Source organism: Neopelma chrysocephalum, unplaced genomic scaffold, assembly GCF_003984885.1.
Source record: "Neopelma chrysocephalum unplaced genomic scaffold, ASM398488v2 Primary Assembly neopelma1_26, whole genome shotgun sequence".
In the NCBI taxonomy this organism is placed as follows: domain Eukaryota; kingdom Metazoa; phylum Chordata; class Aves; order Passeriformes; family Pipridae; genus Neopelma; species Neopelma chrysocephalum.
In genome coordinates this window covers 26077990-26103986 of record NW_020897695.1, presented here as the reverse complement: position 1 = coordinate 26103986, position 25997 = coordinate 26077990, and the positions used below count along the sequence as shown (strand labels likewise).

At 42.2% G+C, this 25997-nt stretch overlaps 1 protein-coding gene across 3 annotated transcripts in view; it reads left to right on the top strand.

The window, feature by feature from the left end:
* Positions 1-25997, top strand: part of KCNG2 (potassium voltage-gated channel modifier subfamily G member 2) — a 55663-nt gene that overhangs the window by 25303 nt on the left and 4363 nt on the right. For all 3 annotated transcript variants that reach the window (XM_027675995.1, XM_027675994.1, XM_027675996.1), the window contains exon 2: positions 3868-4691. In XM_027675995.1, coding sequence (XP_027531796.1) covers positions 3936-4691 — 756 coding nt within the window. In that variant the 5' untranslated portion in view covers positions 3868-3935. The remainder of the gene's footprint in view (positions 1-3867; positions 4692-25997) is intronic.

Sequence of the window (25997 nt, the reverse complement as noted above, 5' to 3'; positions counted from 1 at the left end):
AAAGTGATTGTGTGTGTTGTGATTTATAAATCATGTCACAGTAAGAAGTAGGAATTATTTTGGTCCCAGGCAGCAATGTCAGGTTTCAGCACATCTCTGACTGGAAATGGCTGAGCACTGCAGAACAGGTTCACTGACTCAACTCCCATTGGAATTGAGAGAAAACATCTTGTGGTCACCCTAATCTATATTTCATGTCTGTGGCTTTAAATTATGACACAATAACCTGTACTCTGTCAAAATGTGTTTCATTGCACAAAAGAAATCTTAAAACGTTAATTGCTAAAAGACCTCATGGTTTCCTTTTGCTATTGTAGTACAAGTGTATACCTGCAGTACTTTGTAACTTACAGCAGCAGTTAAAAAGAGACTGTTTACAAAATCATGGAGTAGTTGAGGTAGGAAGGGACCCTGAATTTCATCTGGAAAAAGTGAGAAGGCAGTAAGTCAGGAAATAGCTCTCTCTCAGCTGAGAAAATAATTCAACAAAAAGGAGAAGCAGTTGTGCGCTTATGACATTTATTTAATCTTTAAAATCTTTGATGGGAGATACTTGTGTTTTGAAGATCTCAACTATTTGTTGTTGACACAATTTGGCTGAATTCATGTGTGCATGAATACATATGCATACATAGATGGCCAAAGAAAATACTACTAAGTGAATAAAAATTGTTTGACTCTACTTAAAAAAGAAAAGAATCCACAATATGTATGACCCACCCTGTATATGATCATCAAACTGAAACATTCATGCAGCATTTCTCCCACAGCATTGTAAAATTATGAACAACAAATATAGAATCAAATTCTGTCCTTCATCCCTGTGATGGACAGCTTATTCCAGACTGTGCATTCCTGCACCCATGTGTCGGATTAAATGGTAGAAATACCAGCTGGATGATAAAGTAGTATCATTTCTGGAAGTATTGGCTTTTAAAGTTAATCTTCAATGGGATGCTTTATTGCAGGCATGTGCATACATTAGATAACCTTGGCATGCAGAGAGTATTTTAAGACCCACGTAATTTTGAAACACCCTTTAATATTTAGTGAGAGTCATGATACATTCCATGCACATAAGATCAGAGACAGACCTTCCAGGCTTGTTTTACTTCTCAGGATAGATGCCAAATTGGGAACCCACAGTGATGTATTTTGTTTTTCTCTAGATAGTTAATGTGGCACAAGAAGCTTTTCCATGTTGTTCCATTGACATCTGAGCCCTGGTCTTGGTCAGCCATCTCACAGAAGTGGCAAGGAGAATAATAAATACAACTGTCTTCACATGCTTATCTTTTAATCTGAGATTTCCAAAACAAATGCTGCCGACTAATAAGGTATGCTAGTATGGATTCTGGGATCTTGAAGTATGATGTCAGAAAATTCACTGTAGTAATTAAACTCCAGCACCTGGTGCTACCAGTACTGTCCAGAATCAACCTGTTAAACCAGAGGCAATACTATCCATAACTACTTCTGTTCTCTTTCTGTTTATCCACTGACGATACAAAAAAAAGAAAAAGCTCCTTCCTTAAGCTTTACATTTAACCAGTGTAATTTTCTATCCACACATTTACAAAATAAAAGATTCAGAGATTCAGAGATTTTGTAGCAAACAACATGCTTACAGATTTTCACATTGAGCTAGCTGCTGCTTAGAAGGAGGAAGAAGTGCATGTAAGATTAGATTCAAAATAGTTCTGTGAAATGTATCTGGCCCCTTTATGCAGCAACCTGCTACACGGGGGAGAGGAGAAAAGCAAATCCTGGCCTCGATGTCAAAACAACGTAAACTGCTTTTAGTATGTTGACTTGTAGAACAAGTGAGGCATGAAAACAAAAGCACAAAGCTCTCAGTAGTGGCAGTGAATATTTTATCTTACCAACAGAAAGCAACAAGAGACTAAATCTTTTAAGCATATGCTGTGCTGACAGTGCTCACTCATTGTGGCATTTGCAACCCCAGCTGCACTCGAGCCTGTGCCGTTGAAGCACCGTAACAGTGTGTTGCTCCTATTGCCCTTTACTGGCCCTTACCCAGGTGAAGGAGCTTTTCTCTGTCGCTCGTGCTGCCCGGTATAAACAGATGTTCAAACAATTATTTCTTTCCCTGAAGTGAAATTGGAGAGATTTTAGCATCATTAGCTCTTCTGAAATTTTCACTGTGCTGAAAAGTATCTCTAGGTGACTGTAGCTTTTTGTATATAAACCAACCTTCCTGACCTTTTGCAACTATCCAATGTAAATGCCATTCTAAAATTCAGTGACTGAGTCCTTATAGAAATGTTGAAGCAGGAGTACCACTGTTACTGCTGTGTTGTTGTTTGAGTGCAGTTGATAAGAATATTTAGAGGGTGATTCAGTGCTATGGTAGCAAGTATTCACCACTCTCTGTCAGAGATCATTTTGACTAAGTCTAATGAGTTAAGAGTTAGTGCGCTGATTACAGATAAAGGAAGATGCTCCTCTGGGAATGTGTTTCAATGTATGTGCTCTCTGATTTTTCCTGGCACCCACTTGTTTGTTGTTCTCTCCCAGCTGAGGCATGAGATTCAGAGGGAATTGGAGAATGTTGCTTATAAATTATGGAGTTACTGCCTCATCCTGTCATCAATTATGTCAGTCTATCCTTCACTACTCAGCTTTTTCTCCTGTCTTTTGTCAACTTGTAAGGTTTTTACCTCCCCTGGTTAAGACTGTTCACCATCACTGCATCCATTCTCAGTCCAGGTCTTTTGTGTGGAATCCCAATAGTCCGACACTGATTTCTTGTTTCCTACTTCATATTTGAGCAATTCAGGAAGTTTTGGGTGATTCACAAGTGTCATTACATAGTAGCATTTCAAGACATCCCCAGTACTGATTTGGAGAGACTGCTTTGAAGAATGTGGGTGACGAGCTTTAGAGGAAGTAAGGAAACGATGTGGATTGTGGTTTGGTAAAGGAGGGGTAAGCAGAAGGCACAAGCTAAATCCTGGAATTATACATAATATGCGTAATTCCTGCTAAATGTGACCAGTTGGGTTCTGCGCTATCCAGAAGTAAGAGCTGCAACCAGCTCACTTCCAGCTCGGCTTCATTCTTAGGTTTGATATCCCGTTTCAGAGCTGCTGCCAGGCTTCTTGGCACCCTCTCCATCTCCTACAACCAAACCCACAGAAGAGCCTTCAGCAGCTCCAGCGTCCCAGGCAAGCTCTGGTTTCAGCTCAGACCCAGCATGCCCACCTTCCTGCCAGAGATGTCAGTAATCAGGAAGGCAGGTACCCCAGCATGGAACAAAAGCTTTTCTACCCTTAGAAGTGGGGCTGTTCAGGTAGATACTCCCTATACAACTTTAATCCAATTAGCTGGGGTACCGGTGGCAAATGAATCTCCATAGTGCTATGGAGATTCAAGCACCCAAACGTGGGTGCTGGCTGCAGGCTGGATTCTCAGCTCCCAGATATTCATTGCTATTGCTACCTAGGCATAGTGAATTTAAATTGGGAATTACCCACATTTCTGCATTTACATTTCTGACTGTACTGTAGGTGTCTGTTTTATCCTCACACTATGGGCATTTTGTAATAGGAACATTATGTAGATGGGCCAAAATAATAAAAAAAAATTTACAACTAAGTTTCTTTATTAAGTTGCTAAAATGTAAATTCATTCACTGACTAAACTCTCTTGAAGTATCAACATGGCTTCTGACCTGATTGTAGTTTAAGTTCTTTCCACAAGCGACTATCAAGCAAAGATACTCCTAAAATAATAGGGGGAAAAATAATGCCACGGGCAAAAGTTTCTTGGGGATGAGAGGATAGGATTGTTTATCATCTAACAGTGTCCTACTTTTATTGTAATTTTAAAATCCTTTTTTTACAGATAGACTTTCTGGTCAAGCTTCAGATGCTTTTGTTTGAGTAGCCTCAACCTCCCTATGGACTCAACAGATGTATCACAAAATGGCATTGCTCACTGGGAATGCAGATCCTGAGTTCAGCACTTACTCCTTCAACAACTTGGAAAACCTGTGTGAAGTGCAAACCAAGAAAGGATTCTTCTACAAAAAGGCCAAACTTTTGCATCCTGGAGAAGACTTGTGCTGCTTAGCCCGCCTCGATGACCGGTCCAGGTTTGTGATCATCAATGTAGGCGGTATTAAATACAAAATTCCATGGACCACCTTGGAGAACTTCCCCTTGACCAGGCTTGGGAAGCTAAAGTCTTGCAACAACTATGATGAGATCATGAACATCTGCGATGATTATGATGTTAGCTGCAATGAATTTTTTTTTGACCGTAATCCTAGTGCCTTCAGGACAATCATGACTTTCCTGACAGCTGGGAAGCTGAGGCTTCTCAGGGAGATGTGCGCTCTTTCTTTCCAGGAGGAGCTTGTGTACTGGGGGATAGAAGAGGACCACCTGGAGTGGTGCTGTAAAAAGAGATTGCGACAGAAAGAGGAAGAGGCAGCTGAGGCCAGGCTGTTTGAAAGGGAGATGGTATTTAGTGAAACTGCGCAATGTGCCTTCCAGGACACTAGCCGATTGAGTTTGTGCATGAGAAAGCTCAGGGATATGGTAGAGAACCCCCACTCAGGGATCCCAGGGAAGATCTTTGCTTGTATTTCAATCTCTTTTGTTGCCATCACTGCAGTCAGCCTCTGCATCAGCACCATGCCAGATGTCAGAGAAGAAGAAGATCGGGTGAGTGCAGCTTTTTTTGGAGTAAAGCATGTTTTGCATTTTGTCTCCTTGGGGAAGGTGACAGGCAAAATCATTCCAGCAGATATGAAGGTATTGCATTCAGTACGTAAGGTGTGGAGGGCTGTCTGGGGTAGAGCACAGAAAGCGTTATGTCACTTCAAACTGAGGGAAGATTGGGCCAAACACTGCCTTGCCAGAATGGCTTTGCCAGTTCACACCAGCAGATAGTTTTACCCAACAGATTTGTATTCTGACATCTCTAACCGGATGACAAACCAGCTATCGTGGGGATAAAATTCAGCCTTGCTTGTGGCTTAATGTTTTGATATTAGGTTTAGAGTTAACAGAGCAGTTTTCCCTAAGGGTACTTTAACACTTTGAATGAACTCTCAGTACCCCAGTGTAAAAACCATATCTAAAGTATTTTGATGTTATAGGGTGAGATAAAGGCCAAGGAAGCTGAGGCAGCAACTTAACAGCAGAAACAGAGCAATTGTCCCAATTTTCAGATGTGTTTAGTATTCTCAAGCGTAAGCTGTGGATGATTTATGCCCTTGAAAATCAAGTCTTACATATATTTTGTTTATTCTTTAGTTCACCAAATTCCCTAAGGGTTTAGTCCCTTATTTTGTGCAAGCAGTTCACTTTCCTAGAATTAATTCTGTGTAGGCCAGTGAGAGCTTATCTGAAAAATGATAGAGGAGGACATCATGTTGTATTTACATATAGGCTGAAATGCAGTCTAAGGGATCTGGGAGGTGGGGATGTTTTGAAGAGTTCATGGCCTCTCTGGTTTTACCCAAGTCCAAGCTTGTTACTAAATGTGTGGGCTTATTTCCCAGCCCCATGGTCATTAAATGTGATTGTGAACTTCAGCTACTAACTACTTCACCCCATGACATTCTGCCTCTCAGCTGAAGGCTAAGCTCTCCTGGAAGCAGCACTCTCCCTCACCCAGGGGCTAGATGGCTCATCCCCCAGTGCCACTAGCAGAAAAGAGGGTGGTCATTTACTGTTTTGTTGGATTGGAAATAAAATGTATGCTGATGGAAGATGGGTCCAGCCATTGCAGAGAGACCCCTGCGTTTGACTGATTACCTCATGTACGGTTAAATCCACCCTTTGCTTGCCAGGTCTGTTGAGATTACATGTCAACTGAGTATTTTGATATGGAATCAGACTCACTCAGTAGCAGCCAAATAAAAAGATGAAACATTTGGTATGTTAATTGATATATGATTTATTATAAGATCTCTATTTTAAAGGCTTTTTATGGTTTAAAAGTTGAGGATACTGGATACTAATTAACACTATATTGTCCTAATAATTTTAATAGAAATATCATTTCCAAAACACATGCCTTTTACTGTAATTAACCATCAGTTCTCCAGTATCTTGTAATTCTAAGCACAAGGGATATTTTACTGTTGAAAACTGAGGTGTATTTAGTGTTCAAATGTTCCTGGGTTTAAGTGAGAGCTGAGCAATTACTTCTAGAATTCCCAGAGGTTAGGCACCTTATATTGTTATTAATGGTCTAAACATACATAGGGACTCATAATAATTGGCTAATAATGTTTTGTTGGGTGGAGCAGGGTAATAGTGAGGATAAAGCAAGAGTATGAAAGAAGCCTGGACTTCTTGGTAAGCTAGGACCATTAGAAGTAGCACATTTTCATAGTCAAATGCAAAATTGTGCAATAAAGATGAATGCAGACTTGCTCTTGTAAAAGTGGAGTCTGACTCCCAAAATGAGATTCTAAATAGGATTTAGGGTACAACTACTGTAAGTTTCTATTGCAACATAAAGTCAGAAGGGTTAATGTCACCCTTGAGTTCTAAGCTGAGGAGTAGTGATTAGAAGCTGGAAGATTTCTTGTGCCTGTATTGGTGAGACTGACATTAGAATGCTGCAGTTGACTCTCACATTGCTATTTTTAATGGTGTTTTGAAAAAGTGGAAGAGGGTGAAAAAACCTGTAAATCTTAGACACCTGTAGAAAATGCCATACAGTAAGAAACTTGAACATTTCAGTTAATTTACATTATTGGAAGGAAGGTGAGTGGATTGAGCACATAAGTGGTTTTTTACGAGGGGAGGAGAAAAGACCTTTAAATTAAGCAAGGAGATGATGCATGGATAAAAGCTGAATCCTGGGAAATTCATATGGGAAACTATATGCCAATTTTTAATACCACAGTGATTAATTACTGGGACAGACTAGGAAGAGAATTAGTGGATTTTGTATTTTTAGACTTTTTCAGTTCAAAGCTCAGTGCCCTCCTGGTAGGTAGCCTTCAGCTAAACACACTCTACTTCTATCAAAAGTAAATTACCAATCGCAGTTCAAGTTACAAAGGCGAAATGCTTGCAATGCAGAGAAGATCAGAATAAATTCTCCTACATTTTTCTGTGTCCTTAAATTCTAAAAGCACAGAGCTCCTGCAGATAATTTTTGTTCTGCTCTTTGCACAGGGAAGGTCTGTGGACAGATTGGAAAGGGGTATTTTGTTTGAGACAAAGGTGGCTCTCTTGCACAGGGGACGGGTGAAGGATCACTTCTGGTTGGGCAAGGAATCAGGCATCTGCCCACATGGAATCACTTGTAAGGTCAGAGACCTAGGCTGTGAACTCCTTGTGTGTACTCTCTATGTGGCTTAGCAAGCCAGTGCAGCTCTTCACATAACAGGTGTGGAGAGAAGAGAGCTCATGTGAGTTCAAATTCATGTTAATCATTCTGAGCTGTGCCCCCAGTATCTAGATTAAAATTTGTGCCCAGCAATAGTTCTTTGGTCTGGTTTTGCAGTCTCCTAACAAGCAGAAAATGGATTTTCCAGGTTTTCTGGCTGGCATTACTGTTGTTATGGTTCTGTGTCAGAGCTGGTGTTTTTACAGAAAACAAAAGCTCTATGTGCCATCTATCTCTCCTGTTATTGCTTCAGGGAAAGACAGAGGAACCAATCATGAAAAAACCCATGCTGTGGTTTTTCTGGGGACAGCAATTTTCCAAATGCCATCTGAATGGACGAGCTGTTACACCCAGTGATGTCCTGCAGAGGTGTAAATGACCTCACACAAGATGCAAGTGTGGGACCTTGAAAGTTAGAAGTAATGACCAAGTGGGTGAAGAAATTATTTAAGGTGCCTGCCTATCTCTTTTAAAATACAGCAGAAGACTCAATCATACATTTTGTTAACTTTATCAAATGGTGCAGATGTTCTGGATGACAGTTGCAATCCCTAGTGGTTTAACAAGAATGGGAAGGATCGTGTTCCCCTGTACTGTACTGTATATGTCTTGTTCTTACTAATGGTCACCTTGATTCACCTTGTGTTACTCTTTTTGGGAAATAGTATCATATGTTTCAGATGCTGCACAATTATCAGTAAAGTTAACAGAATCAGATACTAAATTATGTTTTACTTACTGAACTAGGATATATATTTTGTCAATTTTTTCTCATTTAGCTTTTATTTCCTGATTAAATTAAATAAAATCCACTGATCCAGTAATATGTATAATAGCTGCTTCCGGAAATTTCAGGAAAGGGACACTTCAAATGTATAAAGAAAACAAACCTGTGAAGACAGTCACGTTCTTCTGTGTAAAGTAACAAGACAATGCTAATTTTTTAATTTCAAAATTTTCAGAACAGGAGGTTTCTATGTACGATTTAGATTTAATGGTGAAAAGTCTTCTCTAAAGGTAGAATCTGCTAAGACTGAATCATAGCAGGAACCCTCAGTCACTGAGTTCTTTCAAGACCACCACAAAAGTCATCTCCAAGACATAAAAATATCCAGAGGCATAGAGTTTCCTTAAGGCATTTTAGGCATATGATACCTTTAAGTAGGCTTCTCAACTCTGTAAACAAATGGCTAGGCATTGAGTGACTTAAGGAAAGCAGCTAATACATCAGTCTTAAACCAGTTGGGGATACATTACAGCAAAAACTTTAAACACAGTAGGAGCTGAACAACCAAAAGACTGAGAGATTCAACTCGAAGCCAGATGGTCATCATACTAAACTCTTCATTTTTTTCTTGTTGAAAACAGAAATGTTGACCATTTCTATCTGAAGAAGTCCTCTTTCTTTTGTTAGACAACCTTCCTCATCACAGAAGAAAGGGTAGTGAACTCAGATATTAACATCGAACATTTTGTTCTGATTCACAAAAGCATTTATAGACCTGAGTACCCCTGAGCTCAATCATTTGTAATATCACAGTGTAAAACAGGAGAAGCAGATCAGTGGTTGGATGCTGGAACAGGCTCCCCAGGGAAGTGGTCACAGCACCAAGCCTGATAGAGTTCAAGAAGTATTTGGATGATACTCTCAGGCACATGGTGTGACCTTTGGGAATGGTCCTGTGCAGGGCCAGGAGTTGGACTCAATGATTCTTGTAAGTCCCTTCCAATTCAGCATATTCTGTGATTCTGTGATACTTCCTTCTTCACCATGCTTCCTAACGTATTGGGAAAAGCTAGCCTAATTAAAGATGCTGTGATAGGAACTTACAGTTCAATAACCTTCAGCTAAAGAACATTACAACAAAGAGAGAGGTTTATAAATAATGAAGTTAATAATAGCTCATAAAGAAGCCAAAACCATTTAACCTTCTAAGCTTAATTTACACACTGTTCTTCAACTTTCATAATGGGGAATAGATAAATGGTGAATGTGTGTTTTAAACAATCTTGTGACTAAAGATTTCATTTCACAAAGGTACACACAAAAGTAATCTCAGTCGAGGTTAAAAGAGTCTTGTATAATGATTCTCAATAGCTTTTCGTAGACAAGCTGTTGCTGTAAGGGGTGCATGAGCATAAAGTGAGGTGGATTGAAAACTGGCTGAATGGCCGTGCCCTGAGCATGGTGATCAGTGACACGAAGTCTAGTTGGAGGCCACTAACTAAACGGCGTACCCCAGGGGTCTATACTGAGTCCAGTCCTGTTAGACATCTTTATTAGTGGCCTGGACAACGAAGCAGAGTGTACCTGCAGCAAGTTTGCTGATGACAGGAACTTTAAGTGAGTGACTGATAGGCCAGACAGTTGTTCTGCTGTCCTGAATTACCTTGCCAGGCTGGAGAAATGGGCTCAGGAAGCCTGTGGAACCTCAGCAAGGAGAAATGCAGAGTCCTGCACCCGGCAAGGAACAGCCCTTCACACTAGTACATGCTGGAGGCCACCGAGATGCAAAGGAGCTCAGCAGAATGGGACCTGGGGGTCCTGGTGGACACCAAGTTTACCATGAGCCAGCAATGTGCCCTTGCAACAAAGAAGGCTACTGGTATCCTGGGGTGTGTTAGGCATTGCCGGCAGGTCAAGGCAGGTGTTTTTCCTCTCTGCTCAGCACTGGTGAGGCCACACCTGGAGCGCTGTGTCAAGTTCTGGGTCCCCAGTACAAGAGAGATATAGGCATACTGGACGAAGACCAATGTAGAGCCATGAAGATGATGGAGAGGCTGGAGCATCTCTCCTATAGGAAAGGCTGTGAGAGCTGGGACTGTTTAGACTGCAGAAGAGAAGGTTCAGGGGGATCTCATCAGTGTGTAGAAATATCTGCAGGGAGGGGTCACAGAGGACAGAACCAGGCTCTTTGCAGTGACAGGACCAGAGGTGACATAAAACACAGGCATTTACCTCTGAAATACCTTTTCCTTGTGAGGGTGGCCAAGGACTGGTGCAGGTTGCCCAGGGAGGTTGTAGCATATTCATCCTTGGAGACATTCAAAAGCTGCCTAGACACAGTCCTGGACAACTATGTGGCCCTCTTTGAGCAGGTAGAAGGGGCTGGACCAGGTGATCTCCAGAGGTCCCATGCAACCTCAACCATTCTGTGATTCTGCAGTTATAACTATTGATTTTATTAGGTTTGTAGTTTAAATAGGTAGCTCAATAGGAACACATACAAGATTCACGGCCTCAGTGTGTCAGAAATGTCATTTTGTTGAATACTATCTTATCTCAAAACTCTTGCAGTTTGGGGTCCTTCTAGCTGGGGATAACACATTTTTACATTAAATCATTTGCTTATTTTGGTGAAAAGTAATGTAAGGGAGTAAAACAATTGTTGGCAGTGCCTAAAATGGCACTCTGCTTGAGACTCTGGAATTAAGCTTTTCATTGCTGGAGAGCTCATTTTTACCACTTTCTCTCTCTTCTGACTGCATGTGATAACAACACCTTGATTTTAACTTAGAGCCTCATGTGATGCATAGATGGTTTGTTTTCGTGAATGAAAGTCTTAATAAATTGCAGCTCGTGTTTTTCCTTTCTTCGTGGAATAAACTGTTCTAGAAATTACAGCATAGGCAACAAAAACCATGCATTTAAAAAAAAATCTCCCCGCTGGTATTACAGATAACTATTTATAGTGTATAGGCACTGAGGGTGACTTTTTATAAAAAGAGTCTTGGGGAATTGGACTAACTAATTTCCCTGGGGATCATCTGAGAATTCGTTATACCGTTTTCTCAGCTCTGCTGTTTAAATGCCAAAAATTATGAGCTATAACAGTATCACCAGTTTGGCATCTGAACTGATCTACTGTACTTGTCCCCTATATTGCTCGTTTGCATTTTGTGTTTGCTCCAGACACTTCAGGCCACATCTGACTGGAGGCCAGGGATAGACCAAATGACTCACTAGCAGTTGTCACCTGCCTTTTCTACATCGTGCACAACGGAGTTCCTATAGACACATGAGATTCATATTCAGTTTCACATTCACATGTCCTTGCTTAAGGGATGTAGCACTCAGAACACTGCAGGACTGTATTTTTACTAAAAGTATGGTGTTTCTTTCTAGGGACCCCTGGTGGCCTAGTGGTTAGCAAGCAGGACTCTCACTGCTGCGACCCAGGTTCGATTCCTCGGTCCCCCTGGGCAGATGGAGCCCGTTAGCCCTGTGAGGCCATCCATCTATGAGAAGGTCACTCTAAACAAACCTACGTCCTGAGGACCTCACTGCCATTGTCCAAGCTTGCTTGGCCCCGGCAGATGAACCCTTAGGATTAAAGGGTGGGCTCAGTTCAGCGCATGCTGTGTCTCACCTAAAAAATCCGTTGCGCAGGCTGGAAAGGTAAAAGACCTTTCCCAAAAATCTTCGTTCGCGAAGACTGGCCATTATTATGGTGTTTCTTTTTTTTTTAATTTCACAAGCTTAAAGTAGGTTTTCTCCTCAGATAGTACTTAAATCAAAATGATAACACATAACAAATGACAAGCCCTGAGAACGTCTTTTACCCACAGCTCCAGTCATTGGCAATATGAAAAAGTTTGCTTTCTTGTTTAGGTTCTCAATTGGCCTTGTGTAGTTCCATCACCTGTTTTGTTTAATCCTGCCCTTAGATTGTGAATGCTTTGTGACAGAACGTCTTAATCACAATGTCTATTACCATCATAATAACAGAAATAAAACTACATCTACCTGGTGTTCAGCTACATGGGCACACTCTTTGTGCCTCAGTCTGTGAGCTACAGTTCTAAGCAAGAAAACCCTTTTCACAAGTGAGACCAACTTGTGAATCATGCAAGATGCAATTACTGTACGATATCCTTAGAGTCCAAAACTGAGGAGTAACTACAAAGTTCACAAGTCTGAGTCATCATAGTATGGTCTCCCAGCTCCTCTGTGATGGTCAGAGAAATTTGCTGTGCAAGTTGTCTCTCATACAGCTCTGGTTTGTTCAAAAGCAGTTGAAAGTGATAGGGTTTGATAAAGTGATGTTGCTTCTATGTGCCACACAGCTTTAAAGTCAAGGAGTCAAGAACCTCTGTACTGCTCAATCTAAAACTTAAATGTCAAGTTCTATGGGGGTTTTTGGAGTGGTGTGCATCTTTTATCTGACTCCTATGGAATTTATAAGACCAATCGCAGAAAGTTCTTCGCAAATATCAAGAAGTGGTGATCATGTCCTGTGATCATTTTACTGGTGACTGTGCTTGTCTGTGAGCTATCTGAAGGATACAGCCCTTAATGTAAAAGGATACATGTATTAGTCTATCCTTTGTGGATCTGAATCTAAATCTGTCCTTTACTGGCTGTCCACATCCAGCTGTTATATCTCAGTATCTGTATTTTACCAAGTGCAGCATTGCTCTCTTCACACACTAGGAAGACACATTTGCTGCTATCAGTCCCCAGCATCGCTGTTGCACAGCACACTGCCCGCTGCACCAGCTCTGACTGCCACTGCCCAGGACCCCAGCTGCCTGGAAACCCCCTGGTCAAATAGCACACCATATGCCAGCTTTGCCAGCTCTTTTCAGAGATAGGCCTTCCTCTTTGCAGGGCTGCCTTAAGCTGGTAATGAATAGAAAACATTCGAAGGAATGATTGCTTATTCTTGTTATTGGTTGTGTGGACAGAGTGCTGGATAACAACAGGTTGTATTTAGTTATTATTATATTTGGAGAGTTCTTACCTGGCACCTCTTGGGAAAAAAAGAAATTATTTTCTGCAGTCCTTCCCCTACTGAAAAAAAAAAAACAAAAATCCACCCTTTCTGCTTCACTGAAGCTCTCTAAACTTTAGCGGACACACCTAAAGGAAACATGGTCCCAGTAAGAAAATCTTTCTCTGTTGTATCAGGAGGGTTAAGAGGAATGCTGTATTTTCTTTCGCTAATAGTTGCTTTTGGATTGTGGGTGGGGAGACAGCACTGTGGAACATGTTTACACAGAGTCCCTTAGTGAGCCTGCAGACCTTCTGCTCAAAATTCCCCCTTTCAGCAAAGTCACTGCCTAAACTGTTCGTGCCTGGCTCTTAAGAACTTGGGTCTCACTGCAGCATCTTCTATTGGGTTGCTTTTCCCAAGTAAAGAGGAACATGCTTATGGGTCAAGGAGCTTCCCTGGAAGATTTAGAGGACAGTAGGTAACAATATAGACTTTGGGAGCCACCTGAGAGTCTCTGCAGTGTTTTAGGCTTAGAAGTAAAAAAAAAGGAGAGCGTTCCTCTGTATTGCTTGGAGATAATGCAAGAGTTGACTAAGATAAAATTCCTGTTGACTTGTTAATAACTTTATTCTGTGCCAGTGAACTCTTTCAGTCTACGGAATATCTTCTCATGAATAAATAGCAGGCTAAGGTCTTCTTTTAAATATTGTATAAGTTTGCTGCAATATAACATTACTGGTAAATAATTAAACAGTTAAAACTCTTTCATAGGAACATTGGTAACTTCGTCACATTGTTAACTGGTTTATGTTTGGTTCAATGTGGCTCACCCAGCAAAATATGCTGCATGTTTAATTTCTTTTAATATCTGTGGTTCCACCACCATAGCTATCTATACCTACCAATAGGTTTATTCTCCGAATTTACAGGTAAATCATCCAGGGGGTCTCTGAAGCAATCTCATGATAATAGTCACCTGGCCTTCAGACATGTTTGTAAAATTACTATAGCTACTCATCATAGCCTGCTATGTAATATCCTGGGGATACAGCACAGCTTCTTGTACTCCATTGATTGCTCCACTGACTTTTGCAAGAGAGCTTGTGCTCTGTGGGCTTATTGAGTACAGTCCCAGTGTTCTGAAAGAGAGAAATTGTTCATTTATTTGTAATAAAAATATCATCTGGAAATTTCATCTCAGAGCTCCAGGATATGTTGCTTTCAATTCTGGAGGTTTGGAATGAAAGAAAGCAAACAGATTTACATTTGGCTAGACCTCATATAGCTAGGCTGAGGTAATGAGCTGATTCATCTGTGTGGCACTTAGAAAAATTGCACTAAATCATTCAACTTTATAAATGCTTACATTGTTGTTGCTTAAAATGTGGCAATTGAGATGAAATATGAATGTTTTTGAAACTGGGGGCTTGTTGCAGTGTCCATGGAGACATTTAGATTCAAGGCAAATTGAGTTAGAAGAGTGGCATACAAATGGGAAAAAAAGAAAGTTATACAATTTGTTGCAATATTTTTTAAATAAAGGCTTGAGAAAGTACCAGGAGAAAACTTTAAGGCTGTTGGATTTTCTAAAGGTAAGCATGATATTAGCTCCTAGTAAAAACATCAAAAAGATGGTACTGAGTACAATCAGCCACATTTTTGAGGATGATAGCATAGTTAATTCTAGTCTATGTAGAACATTAATCAAACTTAGTATAATTTTTTTAAGGTTAAAAAGTTTTCAGAAGAAAATAACTTCTGATGTAAGTACTTCTGTAAAACATTTGAATTGGTGCCACATAACATTCTTCCTTAAGAAAAAGGCATGTTTCAAAAACTTATCTTCCATATTTAATGTTTACAGAATTTCTCTTAGATCTCATAGTAGCAGAAAACCAACATGAGACATCATCATCCAGAGACAGTGCATGCAGAAACACATGCAAGTGTCTCTGGTGTTGGCCCAGAGCTACTTAGGTGTTTTGCTGGTGATCTGGGAGAAAAGATAAAGCAATTCCGAATGAAATGTACAGGAAATGACACATTAGAAGTATCTGGCATGGTTCGCTGAACTGATTTGAACATGGGAAGGGAACTGCATGGCCATCAGCAGAGTGCAGCCTCTAAGCACAGAAAGCCTAAAGGCTCTGGGACAAAAGAGTCCTTTGGAAAGTGGGGACTCTAAGGATTTGGAGACCCTGGTAAAACTTCTGGCTGTACGTGATTTCCCATCTGACATGCTAGTTAAGAGACAAAGTGTGAGGCTTCAGATACTGTCCAGATTGGTATCCATTAAGCAGGCAAGTTGAAAAAAAAGTTGAAAAAATTATTTAAAATTTGAAAGTTCTGCTTTATAATGAGACACTAGAAGAGGTTTCAATGTACTGAGAATCAGAATAAGAGAATGTCTGTGAGCAACAGTGAACAATAACTGAAACCTGCAGCTAGAGAAACTCATGCTCTAAATTACAGTATGTTACTGTGTGGGTAATTAACAATGGAAGCCATTTATCTAGACATGCTTGCATACATCTCATAGAGTTTTTAAATACATTCTGTCAGTCTTTTTAAACATTACATCTCAGCTCAGTTGAAGCCATGCATATCATTCATGAACCACTTGGCAAGATCCTCTGCTCCACTGGGGATCAGCTCAAGAGCCTCTTCTGACCTTACAGGTCGATGAGCAATTGCCCTCCTGTCCCTGACTTGCTGTCGCAGGAGGTGCCAGTGAGGATGATGCTGTATGTCTGGGACTTTCTTGGCCCTCATGCATATTCAGACCTGAAGGCATTCAGAAGACGAAATAAGCAGTGACAGTTCATAATTGTGATTAAAGGTGAGGGCAGTCAGAAAAAACTCAGAAGTCTGGAAGTTCTCTGAAGAGGATGACATGGTATGAGTCTGGTCCAGTGAAAGCAGCATCCTAACCAAGGTATCTTGTCCAGCACTGACTATGTTTGTAGGGCGTGCTGCAGGGGCGGGGACATGCTACTGGTGGGGCTTAGCCCCAGCCGGCACGGGCTGTTCACCAGGATACGTGCCAGCCCACCCCTCTGATGATTCACTCACTCTACCCTCACCTTCCCCTACAGTCACACACATACACACACACAAACACTCCCTTTCCCTCTGCTCCAGCTCATTTTCTGAGCCTAGATTCAAATAGGAAATACAGAGAATAGTGTGAAGGTCCCAGCCATCCAATGCATCCTGAGCTGTGTTGGAAAATTGGCACACGCTACACTGGGTAGAGATGATGAGAAGAGAAATTGCAGCACCCTCCCAAAAGGTCTCTGCTCTGCCTGCCTGTGAGCAGACACTGCAGATATTTTCTCCCAGTCTGCAGCTAGTTGCCTTCATACACAGTAGAAATATTGGGTATTTTAAGGTAAGTTCTTATATTCTGCACTGCTGTCACAGAAAGCACTGTTTTTACTGTTGCCTTGAGCAGAAAGAGAGAATACGAGAGGGTGTGTGGTTTTGCTGTGGTCAGATCCACCTTGTAAAAATCCATCCTCTGTGCAAGTGCAGCAGCACAACTTACAGCCTTTCAGTGCAAGGGCAATGTGGGAGCTGACTGCCAGCTGCGCCTGAGCTGCTACCAGCAGGAAAGCAAATCTACCCACAGGCAACATAGGCAAATCCTTCACTTGCTTTCAGATAAGAGTATAAAGGGAAAGTGAGCGGGGGGAGTACGGGTTTGGGAAAAAACATAAAAGGAAACCAGTAAGCTTGACTCCGTCCTCCTTTCCTCCAAGAACAAAAACCAGACACCCCCAACTCTTATATCAAGTTACAGAGTTGCAGAAACCAGAAAAATTAATATGGGTCAGTAAAATGGGACTAGCAGTGAGTGGGAGGCAGGAGGATAAGAGCTTGAAAAACAGGGACTGAAAGAACAGAGAAACTGGGAGAAATGAGAGGGAAGATGTACTTTTAAATGCTGTTAAGAATCAGTTATTCTTTAATATGATTAGTAAGAGAGAGAGAGAGAGGGAGAGAACAAGACTGAGATCCTTTTTTAGTGTGAGACAAGCTTGAGGAGAAGAAAAAGGAAAGAGGATGCTGGGTTTAGGAAGACCACAGTTCTAGGCGCTGTACATCTGTGGGTATCTGTGAGCACAGCCAGGTGCCACCACAACATCATCTTTTTTTCCCAGGTGCTTGGTAAGTGTGAAAGCACTGGGAATGCCACTGCTTTGTCACACAGCCCTGTCTTTCTTGGGCTGGTCCTTTCAGAGGAGTGTGGGGTGTAGGAATTCTCATTCCTTGGGGAAGCTGTTCCAACTGCACCTAAGTGCCCTTGGCAAGAACTCTGGCCCTGCTCTGGTTCTGCGGTGTTTTGATTTATGCTACCACTTACAGGAGATAACCCTCATCTTTATTTTTGCAATCTGCCATATCTCTGAGGAGCAGGTGTGCTGTAAGTGCCAAGTGCCATTGTTCAAGCTTTTCCAAGTGAGAACTGAGTCTGTCTTGTTTTCAGAGCACTAGGATAGAAAATACAATTCTTCAGAAATCAGATTTGCTAAGTTGCAATGTAACTGGGCTTCTTCACGTGAAAGCTCAGGATGAAGTATTTTCTTAAATTTACAGATACTGCATTTTAAAAAAAAAATGTAGCTTCCAAGGCTCTGATGACTATCAGAGCTAGAAAAGAGAGGGCACTGAGCAGGAATATTTCTAGTTCGTGTAAAATCAGGGGAAGATGGGGACGCTTGCCAGCAAGGAGCTCCTGGTGCTTCATTATTCTCTTGAGGTTTTTTACTTTCAATTTCAGTGAAAAAATAGGCCAAATCAAAGAAAAACATTCTGGAAATCTGGAAATAGAAAATTCCAGGGTAACTTCAGTCAGAAATACTAAGAACATCAACGTTTCTAAATTGAAGCTGTTCTTTGCAGGACACTGTGGCTTGGTGAAGTAATCATTTTTTTTCTTGCCTTACTACCTCTCTCTGTGGCAGTGACTCTGATAAACAAATCCTCTGTGCTGAACAGCCCTCTGAGACCAGGCTGGGCAGGTCATGCCTGGTCGAAGCACAGCAGGCTGTGCAGGAATTTAGTGCACCTGGACAGCTGTGTCACCAGTGGGTGTTTCCCATGGAGGGGCCTGCTGCAGTGCAAAGACAAGCAAGCCCTAGGGGCTGTGGTATGTGAAATCCTGCCTTGAATGCCACAAAACCTGATGAATTTCAAATATAATACCTTGTTCTCATGGACCTGCGTCTTCCTGTGTAACTATTTGTCTTCAGGCAATTTCCGAATGGCACTGAAAGGTAAAATTGCCAAAGCAGACCCTAGGTACAAAAGTGTTTTGACTTAGAATATTTGTTCAAGCAAATGGCAGTGAACCTATTCTTGTCCATATAGGTTGTAATTCTCTAAATATTGTTATTAGCCTGCCTATATCTTTACATGCACAGACAAAAGCTGTGGGCCAGCCAGGTGGGAATCTCAGACCCCAAGGGGCAGCTCCAGCAGCACCAAGTGCATCATTTCCTTTGCCAGTTGAACATTATGGGCAAGTAGGACTTGGAGGGGTCCTTCGAGGTGAGTGCAGACCCTTGTTGTCATGAGAACTACAACACCACCATTCCCAGAAACTGAGAAGCTTCATCTTAAAAGATCTCTGGTCTTCCCTGTTCTTGCAGGGGGTCTTTTTTGGAACCTCATGTGTCTTCTAGAGTACAGATTCTGAAAGCTGGAGTAGCTATTTCTTCTCCAGCCAACACTCTTCTTTCCATTACAGGTGGGTTCTCTTTGTATATAGCTAGTAAAACCTGAGCATGGAAGGTCCCTCTCCTTCCTGTTCCTACCTCCCCTGCTGCTTAGAGTTACTTAGCTGATGGTGGTGTCCTTCCCAGCCACTCCTGAACCAAGTCAGCAGTTGTATTACAACGAGCCATTGTGTTATCCTGTTTGACTTTGCACTGAAGAGGATTAGGGAATGATCATATTCCCCATTCTGTGGACTGAGCTGTGGATTGTTAACAGACAGGTAGTAAGTAGATGGATATAGCAGTACTTTCGGCAGGTCCAGATAGACCAGAATGAGAACATTTGACAGCCATTGAACAACACTTCTCTTCATCCTCTTGGTATATTCATAGACAGAAAACATGTCTCTGCCTTCATTTGATGATGGTAAGCAAGCCAAATGCATTTAATTGTCTGGTTTTAGGACAGGTTTTCCATTCCACTAGCCATCCAAGTAACTTTGGGTTACTGTCCCAACTCACTCCAGTTTGAATCTACCTTGTTGAATATGGGTGGTTCTTGAACAAATCAAATCCTTCACATGTATTATGGGACCTATCAGCAAGCTCCAGATACAAGTGTTGGTTGTTTTACAGGGGTGTGTTTGGTAAGCAAGAAGGAATTGGTATCAGTGCTTGTTTCAAGGGTGAAAACCACAGACTGAGAAGCTTTGTGTATGCATTGTGGTGAAGCAGATTATAAACACGAGAAAACCAAAGAAACACAAAATGAAGGGAATACTAGCCCAGGAGGAAGTCACCAGGTGGTGAGAATGTAGCAGAGTCTCAAGAAGTATCCTCAAAGGAAATGTTACCCAGGGTATATCGCTCCTCCTTAAGTTATAGCATAGCCCCTCTCCACTGGTGTGTGGTGTGATCAGAGTGGGAGATAGTAGCAGCTGGCTCCTGGAGCATGTACTGTTCCCTCAAGCTGCTCCCAGCCATGGTCACAGAGTCCAAGGAGTTTTAAGACATTGGATATCTTGACATTTCACCCCCCAGCCTCTCTGGGTGAGGCACTTTGCTGTTCCTGATAGGAATGTGAAAATCAGGCAAGTTGATGGTGTTCTGTTTCATCGGTATTTTATGATCTGTTTTATTCTTTATGTATTTCTTGCTTCTTGCTGATTTTAGGTTTTCGTTGCTCTCCATAAAGTAGAGCCAGATAACATTTGTTTCCCTCTAACAATTACTGTTGCTTTTGGAGAAATGTGTGCTGAAAGTGGGTGCAGGCATGAGAAGAGCTAGTTCAGAAGAAGGTACTAATGAAAGGGCATTTTGTGCATCTGTAGTACTACTTACCTGCTTTCCATTCTTCCCATCAACTCTGCTAGGGCAAAAAGAAGCAGGACACTGCACTGAAGAATATATCTGCGTGTTGCAGGGACAATAAGTGAAGGAGGCAGGGAAAGAGAAGAAAGCCTTAAGATCACAGTAACAGTCTTGCCCAGTAGGTAGGTGTGTCTGTGTCTTTCTCCACAATTCAGATGTTTGTGTCGAGTCCACACAGTCAGCTGTTAAGGCATCTACAGCATGTTCAGGGAAAAAAATGTCAATTGAACAGGTTTCGAGGCTCAATATTTATGGCTTAGAAACCCAAGGTGTCTAATTTTGGTTGTGCAGTTTGGGGCTGAGATGGCCCAAAGCAGCAGGCTGCTTCTGGTTTGGACGGAGTTACTCAAGGAAACACAGCTGGTTCCCTCTGCAGCCTCCTAGATGAGGAGTGCCATCCATGTCTCCTGTCTCTTAAGTCTGCCAGGTTAGTCATAGGCAACCACAGTGCATGGGTGAAGTCCTCATGCACGTGATCTTGTCTTCCCTCCCATTGACTCCCTCCTCTAAGCTTTCCAAAAACACAGACATTTGGCTTCATAGTTGCAATTGGAGGCAGAAATGAAAGGCACATGCAGGTAGCTGTATCTCAGTAGCCCCTTGGTTGCACAACTGCAACTGAGTAGCACATAATGTAATTTCACAAATTAATTAAACTCTGGCTGGGTATTTTAGCACACCCTGCAGTTACCTTCTAGCAGTTGCCATAGTCTTATGTCATCTCCTTTTTTCCTGTTGGTGTTCCATGTTTATTTATTTGCACCTTCACTGGCAGGATAAAAATGGCAAGCCAAGAGGTTTTGAAAAGTGGTGATTTGGGACTGTGCTGTCTCAGGATCAAAGGAAATTCAGAGAGGTAAGCAGGTGTAGCTCCTGCCCACATCCTTGCCCTTTCTCCTCAACAAAGACAAGTTGCACAGGGACAATTGTACAAGAGCTGTCTTATGTCCATAACATGGCTGCACACCATGAGAGAGAACCCTTCGCACTGAAGGCAAGGCTCTGGTTAGCTTTGCTAGCAGCTGGGCTGAAGATGAAGCATGAACTAAGCCATAGTTACTGATCAAAGTGTGTATAGCAAGAAGCAGAGGGCCCTTTCATGGCCCCTTGGTGACTTTAAAAACAGAAACTGCAACTTTGACTTCACAGCCAGCCAGCTTTGAGGACAGGCTGCGCAGTATCTGAATCATCTTTGTTCAGGAGCACAAGAAATACTCAGAGCGGGCTGACTGAAAGTTCAGCCTGACCTCAGCTTTAATGGCAGATGTACTGAGTTACAATCACCAAGTCTGTGGGTGGTCAGTGGCAAGGGGATTGTGCCTGCACCCCAGGGCAGGGTGGGATGCTGCTCTTCCAACAGTGGGTCACATCACAGGAGTCATGCACTCATCCCTGCTGTGAAAATTATCTGGATGCTTTTCACCGGAAAATCACTTTTCATCAGAAAATTGCCTTTCATCAGAAAGTGCCAGCATGAGCAAAATCTTGGGGGTTTGTTGGTGAGGCATGTTTCTGGGAATGTTGCTGTTTTGCTGGAATTTTTCTTAGGGAAGGCTTTGTCATTTTACAGTGAGAGTTGGGACAAGGGAGGGAAAATGACCCGTGCTCCAGGCTCTCCTGCACACTGGGACAGAGCCAGCTGCAGGCTGCCACCTTGCTGGCATGGGAGCAGGAGCTGGGTCACTCCCAAACCCAGCAAATACTCCAAGAGTTGGGCTACTGAATAAGTGGTAGTGGAGGAGTGTCTGTCCTCTGAATCACCCTGCATATGTTCATTGAAACAGGCAGCTCAGCCTCACACTCAAATCTGAGGGGAACACCCTAAGCCTCTGGGCTGGGGACTGTCTCACAGCACTGGGGGCTGTGGGCAGACCTTGTGCAGCAGCCTCAGGGACTTTGTCTGTGGGTCCCTTAACACAGATCTCTGATGCCAAGATCTGAGTTACATCAGAATTTCAAGTTCTACATTGTTGTTAAAAAAGAGTTTGATCTCGTGCACAGAGAAACACTTGAAATGCATGACCCAAAAGACTAAAGTAACAAGGGGCAAGTGGAAGAAAACAAAGGAAGTATTTTAGAAATGTCATTATTTTAAAGCTTATGTAAGTAGTTTTGTATGCAATGCCTCTCATGTTTAGCTTTTTTTTTTTCTTAACATATACAGTTGACAGGGAGGGAAATCTTCACTACAAGGTCAAAGTGGGCAGCATTTAAACTTCTTCCTTGAAAGTACTGTGGAACTGCTGACCATACAAAAACGTGCGTGCAAAGCAACACAAGATCTGGGGCGGTTAGAGGTGAACTGGCTTTTGACATCTTCTAATGCTGGAGGGATTAGAAGATGGTGTCAAAGCCTGCAAGAATCTAGAGGAGAGTCAGAATTTCTTCTCAGGAGACTAGAGGACAAAGGCAGGATCAAAAAGTCACACAACACACAGTGGAGAATTTTTCGGAGGCTCAGTAAGGGGAAGTACCCATGAAAGGAACCCTGCAAGCCAAACCAAAATGTTTCTGAAAGATGTCTGCAACTTTTAGACAGACCATACAGAGTACAGCTGGATTTGAACTCCAGTGAGAGTGGTTTTTCTTTTTGTAATTTTTCTTTTGCCAAAGGAGCCTTTGGCAAACGAAATGTTTCTCCAGAAGAAAGATACTGCGGTTGGCTTTTTGACAGCAAATTTCTATAGATCCTAATGAAGGAGACTTACTTTAATTTGACTGCACAGAATTACTCACTGAAAGCTTCCTTCATTTGTTTTCTTGTGCCCTGAGTTGACATTAGTATATGGTCCCCCTAAATCCTCTGCAACTGCAGATATTTTCCCATACTCAAGTAATTTCTCCACAGGGAAAAAAAAACCTGCTTGCTGTTTGAAAGAAACAAATGTACACACATAAATAAACATACATTTTGTAAAGAACAACTGTTTTCCCTGTGGTCCATTTTCAGAAATCCAGATATGGAAATGTAATGATAAAAATGTATCCGTCAGATTACAAGGTGAAGAAGTCTGGTTCACTGGTATGAGAGCCAGCTATTTGGCTTATAAAAAGTAAAAAGCAGTACGTAGTTGTGAATGTACATGTTTATGGCCACAAGCTGGTATAGCTCGATCTTTTTTGAGAACATACAGATTTGATGCAGACCTATTTTGGGCAGGATGCTATTCTATTCTGTTAGGACTTGTTTTTCTTGTGTTCCAATGGCTGATTAAGTCTTGGGTAGGGCTTTTTTTTTTCTATCTGTGCATGTGTCTTTCTGATAATTTTTGTTTTATTTCATTAAAACAGAAAAAGCCTCAAAACCCTAAGCAGAGTTACAGCATCCAGTGGACTCGAATACACAGTTAAAGGTTTTAGAAAGAAAAATCGTGGGTTTTTTTTAACCAATGCTGTAGTCAAGGGAGGAAAAAACTGCAAAGAAAAGCAGCTGCAGCTGAAAGAAACAAAGTGCAAAGAGCGTTTTTGCTGTTGCTGTTTTTGATTTCATGTGAGGATTATAATGGGTCATAACCAGATGATATTGAAACATGGTCCAAGGGACAGGAAGACGTTTAATTAGTGGAAAAAAAGACCTCTAGCAGGTTGATTGATGCACAGATCTGTTTTCTAAAAGCCTATTCAGACCCTCGTATTCTCAGGACAGCCTCTGGACACAGCCTGGCTTGTTCAGATTACAGTAGGTTAATAACGATACTGAGAAAGATCAGCACTTTGCTGGACATAATTATGCCTTAGCTGAAAGTGGGGATTGTTGCATCCTGTTGAAATGAACTCTGTGTAGCAGAGCATTATCACTCCACTCTACTGGATATAAACATTTTGGCATTCACGTTAGCTGTCAGTTGTGGATAGTGGGAAGAGCGGAAAAAAGCCAGGGCCCAACATCGGCTCTGGGCAGAGCACATTTCAGCTCTTCATTACCTTGATGGGCAAATATACCAGCTTGGTTTTGCTGCACTGGGTGACCTGAGCTTCAGATACCACCACCAAACCTCTTGAGCTCAGCTGAACAAAGGTTGCCAGGCTGCTCCTGCACTTGCATTTGGGATGTAATTTCTGTGGGAAGATTGGAGACATAAATAGCAAAGGTGTAGGTTTGTGAACCTACACAGGATAAACGTGTCAGAGTGTGGGAAGGCAGACAGAGCAAAGGTCATCTCCACTAGTAGTCCTTTAAGGAGGAACAATTTTCCTGTTTGTTCCCACATCAAAACTCATATACAGAAACACTTTGGACAGTCTCTTTTCCACATGCAGCTAATAGAAAGTGATGGGGGAATTAGGTGCCAAATTAGCTATGAGACACCTTAGTGACTTTGTAGGTCTATTCCAAGGCTAAATCCTCCATAGGCTTCAGTGACTTTCCTAAAACTGTTAGTGGCACAAAAATTCTACATTTGCACATCAGCATCCAGAATGCTTCCTGTCAGATAGGTATCTTAAAGCAAACTCTATATTAGTGTCCATATATGGTGGTCCAAGTAGTGGCATACCTGTCAGAGAAAGCAAATTTGCACGTTGGGTTGTTTATATTCTTGTCATTGCTAGCTGCTTTGCTCAAGCCAGAGTTATTCTTCTCTGGGTTGTTATCCTAACATCTCAGCCTGATCCTTCTGTGCACCTGCAAGGATAGTATTAAGTGCTGCAATTCACCTGCAACCATTGCCTTTAGGTGTGAGAGCAAGCATATCCCAATGAGAGATTCCTAGGAAGCAGGGCTCTGGGACAATATTGGTCTAATGGCTGGTTTCTGAGTCATAAGGAGAGAAGTTGACACCCCTGAAGGCATGGAGGCCCTGCAGAGAGACCACGACAAATTAGAGGACTGAGCAATCACCAACCATGTGAAGTTCAACAAGAGAAATTGATGGATGCTGCACTTGGGATGGGGCAACCTGGATGTTTGTACAGACTGGGGAATGAGATGATGGAAAGCAGTGTCATGGGAAGGGAGCTGGGGGTCCTGATTGACAACCAGTTGAATGAGTCAGCAGTGCCCCGGCAGCCAGGAGGGACAACCGTGTCCTGGGGGCATCAGGCAAAGCATCGCCAGCTGGTCGAGGGACGGGATTGTCCCGCTCTGCTCTGCACTGGTGTGGTCTAACCTTTAATATTGTGTGCAGTTTTGAGCACCACAATATAAGAAAGATATTAAGCCATTAGAGAGTGACCAAAGGAGGGCAATGAAGATGGTGAAGGGCCTTGAGGGGAAGCCGTATGAGGATTGGCTGAGGTCACTTGGTCTGCTCAGCCTGGAGAAGAGGAGACTAAGGGGAGACCTCACTGCAGTCTACGACTTCCTTGTGTGAGGAAGAGGAGGGCCAGGCACTGATCTCTTTGTGGTGACTAGAAATGGCCTGAAGTTGTGTCAGGTGAGGTTTAGGTTGGATATTAGAAAAAGGTTCTTTACCCAGAGGGCAGTTGGGCACTGGAACAGGCTTCCCAGAGAAGTGGTCACAGCAAGCCTGGACAATGCTCTCAGGCACATGGTGCGACTCTCGGGGATGGTCCTGTGCAGGGCCAGGAGTTGGATTAAATGATCTTTGCGTATCCCTTCCAACTCGGCATATTCTGTGATTCTGGGAAGTTACAGTGGCACAGGCAGAGTCCTTCCAGTGACTTTGTGAGCTTTGGCTCTGGCCCACAGAGCCAGATTTGTGCAATGGTGTGAAAGCATCTTGGTTCTTCATCTGATGGGAGAGCCTGACAGCTTAATTATGCTGTCATAATTAAGAGGAGCAAAGCTCCTAGAAACAAAATCTTATGTCCTATGTGTTATGTTTGTGACAAAAATACTTACTTACAA